The following is a 12885-nucleotide window of genomic DNA, read 5'->3' as shown; positions in this document are numbered from 1 at the left end:
CAAACAACCAGGACCCACAGCAGTCGCTAAATCTGCTTGTAAAACGGTCAAGGGACAAAACCATGCAATGCATTTTAATAAACAGTCTTTGGGACTCGAGTGATTAGTGCAACATTAGATGTATATGTAGATAATATTGTGGGGGAAAAACTTGTCAAGTTGTGAATTGGGGAGATTAATCCTCTCTTTCATTGCCGTTTTCCTGGCAATGGAGACGAGTGGAGGTAGATGAAAAGTCAAATGTTAGTACTTTGTCAAAAAGCCTACAGAAAATCTTTTAACTCTTACTACAAAAATAAAAATACTGAAATTGCCAATCTCTTATGAAAATACCAAACAGCTGGTCATCTAGCTAATTCAATTACTATATATTTCACTGAATCAATAAATTGTGGCTTTACGCTGACTTTTCAGATCTACTTGCTCGCTCCACATCTGCATTATTTTCTTTAATGCCGAGAAGCTACAGCAAGTACAGTAAACTGTGGCTATTACCACATTAAATTAGATATTCAAATTTCTATGGGGTAGTTGATAAAATGTTTTTCACGGCACATCACCAAACCAGAAGTTTCATTAATATGTAACAGCCTTAAAATGACTTTATGCATTTTGGGTAAGACGTAATGGTGCAAAACCCAACAAGAAATTTTAAAGCTGCAGTTTATGGCTGCTGCATAATGTTAATAAAAATTGGGTTTCTTAACATTCTACATGGGTTAACAATTTATAACTGCATGTTGGATCCAGACTAGCATGGTAGTTGTGTCACTCTGGGAGTCAAGGCAGGCTAAATCCCTTGCAGCAGCAAGTTCTTTATATTATGTATGGCATAGATTACTTATATTAAACATGCACAAACAGAAGAATGTACAATTGGAAGGAACAGTTTTTATTATCCTTCATATTTATTACAGGAGCACTGTATAGCCTTATTACATTAAGGTAGAACTGACGAAGGATAGAGGTGTTAAAACACATTCCACATACAGCTTTTTAGGAATGTAAAACCGGGAAATTTATCCTCTTGAAAAGAAAAACCAGGACACATAACTTTCTGTTTCCTCATAGACATACATCTTTACAAAAAAGTAATTGCATCAAATGTCCTAACAGTGCAGATCAGGAAATATATTTATATATAAAATGCATTTTGAACACTACATAGATTACAAATAAATTATTGGAAATCTCAACACACATACAAGTCTTGCAGTCCAATCTATTTTATTTAGTAGAAATATATTGGTATAAATTATGAAAGGTATAGTAATCAAAAGAGAAAACCCAAACAATGTCTGCAAATGAAGGTCTGCTTCTATCAACCTCCCTGGTGGTCCAATTCCGTCAGTATTTTTATGCCAAAAGCGGTACATTGTTTTGCATGGAAATTTATTTTACATTGTAGGCCTATAATTCTTAGGCATAACTCACCAAAATATGTCCAATATTTAATAACAAGCTTTAAATGAAAAAAAGAAAAAAAATCTGTTAAAACAAGGGTGCATAAAAATACTGAAACCTGTACAGTAGCATATAAAATAATTTATATGCTACTTATTTAAATAAAAATAAAATGATTACTTTGTATTGGATTCAATATAGTTATTTTGTATTGAATCAAATACAAAATAATTTGAATTTCCCACCCTGCTCCCTCGCACCCACCAACGTCACCAGGAACATCAGTGCACTCGCCGGGGGAAAATCAGAGGTTGCGGTCGAGGATGAGATCCGAAGGGCAGGACGCTGATGGGACCATGTAAGAGTTTTTTCATGTTTTTAGCTACCCCGAGTGCGGCTCAGGGTTACCATTTTGTTTACCCTAAGAAACACTTGGGATTACCGCTCAGGGGGTTAAGAAGAGATTGAACACTGCAAACATCTTTCAGTGTGCGCATCATCTACATCAGAGGCAGAAAACCTGGAGAATGCTGTTAGCCTTCAAGTCCCTGGCTGCCTAACTGATAAAAATGACTCAAAATATTGATTTATTTTGTAAACAGTTACAAAGTAAATTACATTTTATGGACATGGCAATAAGAACACAGATAAGATATTAAAGACCTCCTAGATGCACTAAAAAACAAAAAGGTGTTATTGACATGAAAAGGAAACCATATTTAAAATACAATATGTACACAACCTTCAGTGCATGCCCATAACTAGACAAGTGACTTATTTAAATTATGATACATAGAAGAGAAGCAGTGTACTTCTAGTACAATTTATATGGTTTTACATAGAAAAATATCAGATAATGAATTTATACTTTATCTTTTTTTTTTTTTTTTTACAATTTGGCAGTTTACAAGCTCTACAAGGAACCAAAAAATATTTAATCAGTTTGAAGCAAATATGGGTTAACATATAAGCTGAAGGGGTCCTGAATATAAGAAACCAACATTTATCCTGCTAGATACTCATGTTTTAAAATTTCAGGAACACATCCCAACTCTACTCACATCAGTGACATGGAAGAATAGGAACCTGTGTCAACAGACATTGAGCTTATTATGTCAATGCCATAAATTTAATGACCACACTTCTGAGAACATTCAGAAGCTGAATCATGCAGATTTTGCAGAAAATGCCAGTCAACAAAGGATCCTTAATTAGCTGAAAATGTTTCAAACAGACAGCTCACCATGACTGCAACCAAGGATGTCTGACTCGGTTTGAGATGGTATGACCATAGATCAAAACAACTTTCAGGCAACAGACATCCTACCTAAAAACGTAGTTTCAGCAAATTATGCAGACATAGAGTTGTTTGCTTATGTAGGCTGCAAGTAAATTTAAACCTTTGCATTCCAAAGCATTTTGGATTACATGCAAGTACGGAGGTGCAAAAAATGCTACTATTGCAGCACTGCCTCTAATTTGCTCTAAATGTTTATTTCACTTTTGTTGAACAAAATGAAGGTCAGTTATATTGTAAGGATTTTATTAAACACCATTGCAGACTTATAATATCTGCTGTTTAGTAAAATCTTGAATACTGAATTATACCCCGGGTGCTATATGGTAAAGTCTGTCCATTACATAATCAGTTCCTAGAGTTTTACTGGTCTTTCCTTAATACCACAATAGAATAATCAAGAAATCATATTTTGAGGAGGGGGGGGGGGGGGGTGTCATTCTGTATCTGTGCACAAGGAATTTAAATTGTTTGACAGTTCTAATAAACAACCAAATGCAGACTGAGAAGTGGATTTAAAAGCCTGTTCATGGGGGGGTGGAGGTACACTTTCAATGTGAATAATAGAAGTACTGTAAAAGAAAAAAGCTGCTGGGTATATTTAGCACTGAACCCATCACATGTAAGATTGGTACAGCAACAGTCTACAAAATGCCCCTATACAATAAAAATACATTGACATTTTTAGAAAAGGAAAATATTGCGCAGCAACTAAACTTATTAGAATTAGAGCTACCCTTTAAATATTATGGTGTTTGAAAATCATAAGACATAGCAGTGGTTTGAATAGACTGCAAGTTATACACATTTTTAAATTCAGAATAGTGTAAGAAAACAGTGTATAATCTCATGACCTAAAGTAGTAAATTATCCCCTTATGCTATCCCTTACTGTGCGCCTTTCCTATCTCTACTGCTGAAAACCAGGCGGATCTAATACCACATAATTAATCCATTTATCAATACCATAAAAGCCTTTTTTTTTTAATTTTCAAATGTAACTAGCATTAGAACTTGAATTTAATTTAAGCCCTTGTACAACAGAGCTCAGCTTTGAAGAGAAAGAAGCAGGACTGAGTAACCAATGTCCCTCGATGCAATGAATGTTTGGAATTGCTGATCAGTTCAGCTGCCTAATATCAAATATTCAGTTATGTGTTATTCTTACCCATTACTGCAATTTACTGCCTGGTATTAAGAAATTAGCTTAGACGTGTCATATAGATACCGTGTGACTAAATTGAAACACCCAAGATGTAAGTGGCACTTTGCTTCATGAAAAAGGAAGATCTCTTCTTTCAACACTGTAATAGATATTTGACTATCAATTTATATAAATAGGCCTAATATTGACCACTTATATCTTAGTAGGGTATATGAAGGTCCACATTGCTTATGAGCGGTGTTTCTGTCTGTATTATTAATTCACAAAATGGATTTACCCCTTCCACTAAGACAATTATGTAGGTGCTACAATAATAATCTATGAAACAAAATTGTTATAGAAGTTCGCTTTCTCTCACACACACACACACACACACTCACACTCTCGTAAGAAGAAAATACAAGAAGGCAGGCTAGGTGTCAATCAAGTTAAAACAAAGAAAATAGAATCTATTATTTTAATAGAAAAAAATATCAAAATGCTAAAATGCAAGCACACACAAAACTTGCTCACCGATTTATGCCTAAACTGTAAAGTCCATATTCTCAAGCTAAATAAAAACTATTTGTCGAAGACTTTTTAGTGAAGATCTTTAAACTTGATAAAGTAAAATTTCCTATTACAAGGAAGACATATACAGGTCCACAATCAGATCCCATAGATCTACAACTGCTGATTTTTTTTTTTTTTTTGAGAATATGGACCTATGACAAACTAGACATTTAGGTTACTTGCCTTTGCACATGACATATACATAAAACGGGATGCAAGTTTAAAAGTTACAGTTGAAAGGTAGCACGAATTACACAACATACTGGTGGCATTTTTAAGCAAAAGAACTAATTTTACAATGTCATGTAGACTTCATTTTTGTATGGTAAAACTTCTGGTTGTAAAAAAAAAATAAAATAAATTAAAAATAAAAACACACAAATAAATTTTAAAAAAATTAAAATGAATAGTAGTAATCCTCAAGGCATTGATCCCTTGGATTTTTAGGTATAAATTCTCAGATGTTGCACTAAGGTCACCCCTGTATAAAGCTCAGAGAAATTTAAAAGTATGCAATTGAGGTAGACATGCAGCTGCCATTCTACCAGGTTTGGTGAAAACCTAGGATTTTATTACTAGAAAAACACCTCCTAACCACTGGCTATAGGGCATGTTCTGTTGAAGTGAGCAAAAATATATACAGAACTGCAGGAAACTTTAAATGATTTTGTTTGCTGCTTTTAATTATGCTTTCATCAATTTCATATTTCATTATTCTAAAATGTATGTTTCCTTGGGATGACTATACCAGCACATATTCCCAACAGGATATTATATTGGAGTCAAGTCAGAGGTTTGAGAAAAAGAAGCAAATAACATTTCTAGATAAGACCACTTTTGGCCACAAACACACAACTACAAGATGTGCATGAGGTTAGACGCACAGACATATGATACAAAAAGTGGTATTTCTTTCATCTATATTAAGTAAAGCGTCCTGGCAGCCTTAAAGAAAATTTGGTAACTGTTGACTTTACTTCCAAATGAACAATGATGCCTGTGTCTTCTAGGGTCAATAAATTTGCTAAGGTCACTACTGTTCTTCGTTTGCTCACCGTTTCGTCATTGGAGAGAATTTGCACACGAAGACCTAAAGTGCAATGAGCTCCCTGCTTGAATTTATTAATTCAGTAGTATGAGCCCTCCACCTTTTCTTTTGATTTATGATTATTTCCTTCACCGTTATTAAGAGGATGCAACATTGACAAGACAGCCCCATCTCTACAAACATAGTCACCTTTACAAAGAGAACAAGGCATTGTAAGACAGTAATAGGCAAATAATCAGCTGCAGGGAGCCCACAAGCAGCACTGAATAATTCCTTTTTAGGCACAACTTTAGGTCCTCTTTAGGAGGTGCAAACACTAGCATTGTCAACCTCCTCCGTATATAATTACCTTGACTACCAGCATGCATACTCGTTCTGGAATAGTGACTCGAAGAAGCAAAGGATATATTGACGACAACTTCCAAGCAAACCAAAAAAAAAAAAAAACGGCAACATCTCTCTGACAAGTTCACTTTAAATGCAAATAGCTTGGCTTAGAATTTCTCTTTTTTTTTTTTACATTTTACACGATAACTGTATTGAAAATTAGTCTTTGGCTTTTTGCAGTAGAACAACCCACTATGATGACAAATTGTACAGTATAGAAATGCTTTGTATTGCCAATGAGTAGCAGGCAGCTGAATCCAGTGAAGCCTGAAATACAGTGAATATCATATGAATATTCAATATGTTATGTGAATACACTGTTCTTTTGCTGATGTGTACATGAAACACAGTGTGTTATATTATACAGTAATATCAATTCTATTTGTCAGACAAAGGCCAAGATTTGCTTTCTAAGAAACACTTGGAGATCAGTGCTAGCAATATAAGGCAAAAGATAAATTATTTTGCAGCTGAATACAGTTAGAGTTGTTTCTAAAATATTTAAATGAGATGATAGAAAGGTATAAAGGAGTCCAACTGTCCCATTATCTAACTGGAGTGAAACACGATAAACTGGTTTTCCAAGCAGCCTTTTTTAAATCTGTTCTTGCACAAGCAAGCACAGACATGTTACTACATAGGATTTAATACAGCTTACATTTTCATTGTATAAAAGTGTACAATTACTGGAGAATGTGAGGCCCATTTGAAAACGAATTTGGTAAATGTTCCTAAAACGCTCTAATATTGGCACCCAGAACAAAATGTTTCAGGTAAAAGCATTAATTATTCCAGTATTTTAAAAAAATGGCAACACAAAAACACACAGCTTTGTACAGTGAAACAGGTTTACGATTTACATACAAACGATAGACATGATCATTTTTAGTAAATTTCTTCTTCCAGCTCTCTGTTCTTCAGCCCTGCGTTGCTTCTTACATCATCAAATGAGTAACATTTAATAATTTTTCCATTCTTGAATACCGTGTGGAGAAGATCCTGTTTATAAACATTTTAAAAGGACAGTATTTATATATAACAAATGTAAGCGTAATTTAAGCAGCAGAGATATATTAAAACAAAGGGCCTGCAAGCAAAAACAAGACAATGTCTCTAGCCACTACTGCCTAAACAAACATGCAAAAAAACAAAAAAAAAAACAAAAAACATTTGGGTTTATATTATAAAACAAAAGGTTTATATTTAGGTTTGCTCAATAAATCATAATATATAGAATGTTGCATCCACAGGGACACTTGTGTTTAAATAGAAGACTGTCATCACTGAATTTCATGGTAGTTTAGGTAAAAATATAGCATTAGTAGTGGTAATCCCTCTTAAGTCATTCAGTGTCATATAGATGTTTACAAAAAATACTAAGACTAGATTTTTACCAGTTTAGTTGTCAAAGGCTATGAAACTATTGTTTAAAGAAAAGAAAAGGAAAAAAAGTGTTTTATTGCTTAACAATTTTTTGAGCAAAAAATAAGATTTTTGTAAAACTTAGTTGAAAAATCTTTAATTTGCAAATATGCACACACACACACACACACACACCCTCTTTACTTTGTGTCACTAACACAGAAGTAGTATTTAGATAAAGCCTTATTGCTTCCGAATGTTCTTAATTGCATATCTATGTTCTAGGTTAGTAACGCTAAAAATGGTAAAGGCTGATGAACAACATAACAGGAGTTCAGAAATGGTGGCTTTTTAAAGTTTTTTTTTCCACGGTTAGTCCAATGTGGACATTTCACTCAGCTTTCTGCCAAACCCGTAGTGAATGCAACACACCATACCAAAATGCCAAGCTTGACAAACCTAAATATATGAATATGTACTCTACTTACTGGGCCATATTCCTCTAGATCTCCCTTCCCTTCTTCAAGGGTAACAAATGAATTTGCAGATGTTCTGTGAAGTGACAATCGTCCTTTCTTTGATCTTTTGTTTGGATCAGCCACGGGATCTTTAAATACATTTACCTGCATGAATAAGTTTTTTTTTTTTTAAACTGGGTGCAATTATAAAAAGGAAAAAATACTAGATATAATACAGGTTATGCAGGTTCAAAGTTGAATGATTATGTACACCTACCCCAAGGCCATTCGTCACTACATAGCTACATTTAAATGAGCAGTTCAACAGGTCCCTAGTCAGTTTCTGCAGTAGAGCCCCACCAGATCCAAATGCAATATTCTCAATACTCCACTTATGTTGCTTCATCCCCTCTACAATCTGAAGACAAAACAAGAAAATAAAACAGTTTATACCAAAGCAAAACATGTATACAATAAAACATTGACAAGCACATCCTGCAAAAGATTTCAGATACTATGTTATAGTCTTATTAAAGCATAATCAGGCCTAATTGCATGGAATTCAAGAGCTATACCTTTAACCTCCCTAGCGGTATTCCCGAGTGTGACTCTGGGTGGAAAAAATTGCAAAAACGATCCCGCTGTGATGGCGGGGCGCTTCTCCGTTGGGGGGCGTGGCCGGGCGGGAAATTTAAAAGCAGATTACGGAGTAATCTGCTTTTAAATAGCGCCCGGGTCCCCACCACCCCGATGCACGCATCTGCAGTTAGATGCGATGCACCATGCAGGATTTCTGCTTGGTGCATCGCATCTAACTGCAGATGCGATCACCAATAGTAAATCCAGAGGGTGATGCCAGCGGAGATTTCCCGCTGGCAGCACCCCCTGAATCTACTGCTGTCCTGCTCGCATCTCCCGGAGGCTGATCTCCGGGTGATGCGAGCAGGAGAGTGAGCAGCGGGGACATCATCCTCTACTCCCGGAGGCTGATCTCACTCCGGGAGATGCGACCAGGGGAATGAAGTAGGGCGGGGACATCCCCACCGCATCACCCGGCAAGATGTGTGACATCTTCCGGATGATGCGGTGGAGTGATGGATTCTGGGGGCGGGAAATTTAAAAGCAGATTACTATGTAATCTGCTTTTAATTTTTTTTTTTTAAAGTAAAAACACATCAAAACATATAATAAAAGTATAAATACATATTGTAGTGCACCAAGCATCATTGCCCCGTGCCCTGATTTACATTTTGCACGCTATTAGCCCTGACCTTTTAATGACTTTTTAATCACTTCCTGAATTGAAGTAAATTTTTTTTTCTAAAATCTGCATATAATTTATATTATTATTTATCAATAATATTGCACCCTTGTTTGGAAAATCTCAGAAGGAAATCTTTGATAAAATTTTTTTTTTGGATAAATTACATTGTTTTGGGCTAATATTTCATTATTTTTTATAATGATTTATAATTATGTATTATTTTATAAATTATGATTCTATTATAATAAATATAATAATTATACCCGGGAGTTAATCCTAAGAATTACAGGCCCACAATATAAACAAAAATTTCTACGCAAAAAAAATAGGATCACTTTTTGCATCAAAAAATGACAGAATTAGAACGCTAGGGGGGTTAACAAGATATGCTTTCTGGTTGCTGCATTGAAAGAGTGAGCAGTTAAGAGTGACAGTACTGAACTAATAGAACTTTTATATTGTATTACACTTGCAATTCATCTTCTTGCACCCCAAATCTGCTTTTCATTTTTCTGAATGGATCTTGAAAAAACAAAAAGGCTAACATTTTGAAACAAATATTCCAAATTACTGTATAAGCCATACAATGATTTGATAGTAATTACAACTGTTTACTACTCAAAACAAAGAGAAAAAAAAACACAACACTTGCCTCTTGTAGTGTGTTTATATCCACACCATCCCCCTGTATTACACGAATATAAGGAGGTAGGACCTTGTAACCTTTTGAATTTTCTTCCACTGGGAATTTCTTTCCTAAAATGTCCAGTACCTGCAAATCCAAAATTACAGCGCACATTAGACAGAAATTATTTGGCTTAGAGCAAATGAACAGTACTGCGCAGATACTTTTACCTTTATAACAGTATCAAGAGGATTTCCAGAATCTGGCCGAATTATTAAAGGGGCATTCGCACTTCTTGATTCAATCAAACTTCTTAAATCTTCTCCCCAGATTTTCTCACAGGCATTGTAAATGTCATAACTGTCACTAACCACTGAAACAGGTAGTGAGGAAAACTGTGTCACAATATGCCTAAATGCGTCCTTTTCGTGATCTTTACCCCAGGCTGTGATTGTACTAAAAAACAGAAACAAAAATAGAGTATTTACAAAAACTTCTAGACATACTGAAGGATATTTAAAATGGAGCATGCCCCTTGAATATCATCACTGATAAAAGAGGACTGCCCTTGAAAATGTTAGGTCTGTGGCTCTCATTTTGAAGCATCACATGTTATCAACTAGGTACAAGTATATATTTAAAGTAGTTCTGACTTTATGGTGCATTCATGTTTTGGCCCACCAACTTAAAATAATAAAGCCAAAGACAGTCAAACTGGCATTTAAAAGATCAGCAATAGAAGCCTCTGTTTCTCGCAGTACAAGTTGCCTGTGTCCTTCAGTCCTTATGTGTGATGGACTGTCAGTCCGTGGCATTGGAACAAAGCTCATATCAAAAAAAATATGCTAGATAATGTTTATAGTAAACCGAATGACTGATTTACTGGTAACATACTTTCTCAGAAAACATTTACAAAAGGAACAGAATTTCTGAAACAAACATCAACACTATAGAAAGACAAAAATATTTAACATAAAACAGTTTTGTAAGTCATCCTGCAGGTAACTGTCAAACAAGAAGAAACTAACTGATGTCTACTTACGCCTTCTTCTAAAATAACTGTGGTTAACTTAATTTTGAGTGCACCAATCATTACAGCGTGCAGCTGACTGGCACAAATCAATGCTATATCCAGTTATGAGCAAAACCAAAAAAAAATGACACTTTTATTTAGCAATAACCTTACCTGTGTTCAGCTGCTGGCACAGAAAAGCCAGGAACTGGGTCCTTTGTTCCATAGTATCGCTTTATTAATCCAATACCCGCTACAGTATCTGTTCCCTTAAAGTTCACCAAATGAGCTGATGCGCCAATCCCTGCAGTCTGATAAAAAAAAAAAAATAGAATAATATCATCATCTTCATCTATTTTATATCATATTAGATGCATTAGGTAATGTTTTACAGTCCATACACATTGCCAACTGTCCACTGTGGATTTTACAATCCAAAGTATATACCATGGTCATGGTATATGTAAAATAGTCTAAGGACAATTTGGGGAAAGCCAACAAATCTACCAGGAGGTTTTTGAAACATGGATGGAAACCCACATAAACATGGTGAAAAGATACAGGGTCCATCTAGATTGTGTTCCAATTGAAATTCAAACCTGAGACCAAGGCAAGAGTGCTAGCAACAGAGCTATTTTGCCAACTTTGTGCCAAATGTTTGGAAATTTAGGTGTTTAGCCCTACAATAATTAATTCCAAAAATAACCACACTTTGCCTGAGTGATAGACTACATACATACTGATAACCCAGCGTTGCCCAGGTATTTATTTACTGCAATCTTATAATATACAGGAAAAGGAATCAAATAAAGATATATTGATTTTCTTGTCTACGGTGTGGTTTGATTGCAGCCAATTGCCTTACATTTTCTCAAAGGCATTATTACAGGCCAGAAATTTGTAAGAGTCCCAAAAAAAAAAAGTATGTAAAAATATAAGCAAAAGGCACACTGTCACTGAGCAATACATACACGCAAATATACCTCTGACAAATACCACAGCGCTGTACAAAGATCAGCGGTGCACTCATATGAGTCTGAGTAAAATGTCTAGCAAGTTTGGTTTAAATGTCTCGATGCGTTTCCGAATGATGGTTGAACATAGCAAGTTTGGTTGAAATGTCTCCATGCGTTTCCTAGTGATCACATACATACATCTAAATATAGCTCTGACATATAGCACAGCGCTGTACAAAGATCAGCGATGCAGTCACATGAGTACGAGTCATATGTCTAGCAAGTTTGATTGAAATGTCTCCCATATGTTTTCGAGTGATGGTGGAACATACACACATGCAATTTTATATATACAGTTTTATATAGCTCTGACATATACCATAGTGCTGAACAATGAAACACTGAGCTACCCCCCATCAGTCTCTGTACAGAGGAGCGGACACTCTAATGTCCCTCCACAGTCACACACTATTATTATACATTTATATACCTCTGACATATACCACAGTGCTGTACAAAGATCAGCGGTGTCATATGTCTAACAATTTTGGTTTAAATGTCTCCATGCGCTTCCGAGTGATTGTGGAACATAGCAAGTTTGGTTGAAATGTCTCCATGTGTTTCCTAGTGATCATCAAATATAGCTCTGACATATAGCACAGCGTAGTACAAAGATCAGCGCTGAACGCACATGAGTCATCCAAAACATATGTCTAGCAAGTTTGGTTGAAATGTGTTGATGCGTTTCCAAGTGATGGTGGAACATAGCAAGTTTGGTTGAAATGTCTCCATGCATTTCCTAGTGATCACATACATCCAAATATAGCTCTGACATATAGCACAGTGCTGTACAAAGATGACTGGTGCACTCACATGAGTCTCAGTCATATGTATAGTAAGTTTGGTTGAAATGTCTCCATGCTTTTTCAAGTGATGGTGGAACATACATACAAATTTTTATATACAGATACAATTATATATATGTACAATGTTACCTCTTGTGAGGAAACCCCTCTGTAGCCAAAGTCATGCAATTTATACTCCAGTCCCTGCACACTACCAGATGTTTCCAACAAATACTTAGCAAGAATTTTCTTCTGCTCTCGCGAGTTTGTTGCTACAGTGATGGGATACCATGTTTGGACCAGAATTGTCTATAAAGAAACAGAATTGTTGAATTAATACACTTACCATAATACCAGGTACTTATTAAGTCATCTGTATAACACACACATTTACATGCTTAGAAATCTCTGATATAATTAGTATATTCTCAATTCACAGTGCATTGGTGTGGTGGTAACTGGGCAAAATGCCTTCTACACTGATGACAAATAGAAAAGAATATCAGCCTTA

General features: G+C 35.4%; 1 protein-coding gene across 2 annotated transcripts in view; it reads right to left on the bottom strand.

Moving 5' to 3' along the window:
• Positions 1-871: 871 nt before the first annotated feature.
• The window catches only part of NAMPT (nicotinamide phosphoribosyltransferase), a 30008-nt gene continuing 17994 nt past the window's right edge, over positions 872-12885 (bottom strand). For both annotated transcript variants that reach the window (XM_072401671.1, XM_072401672.1), the window contains exons 5-11: positions 12525-12683; positions 10748-10884; positions 9792-10017; positions 9589-9708; positions 7950-8090; positions 7703-7837; positions 872-6851 (exon numbers count right to left, since the gene is read on the bottom strand). In XM_072401671.1, the coding sequence (XP_072257772.1) occupies positions 6738-6851; positions 7703-7837; positions 7950-8090; positions 9589-9708; positions 9792-10017; positions 10748-10884; positions 12525-12683 (1032 nt within the window). In that variant the 3' untranslated portion in view covers positions 872-6737. The remainder of the gene's footprint in view (positions 6852-7702; positions 7838-7949; positions 8091-9588; positions 9709-9791; positions 10018-10747; positions 10885-12524; positions 12684-12885) is intronic.

This window comes from Pyxicephalus adspersus, chromosome 2 (assembly GCF_032062135.1).
Source record: "Pyxicephalus adspersus chromosome 2, UCB_Pads_2.0, whole genome shotgun sequence".
Taxonomy (NCBI): domain Eukaryota; kingdom Metazoa; phylum Chordata; class Amphibia; order Anura; family Pyxicephalidae; genus Pyxicephalus; species Pyxicephalus adspersus.
This window is presented reverse-complemented; position numbering and strand designations above follow the sequence as displayed.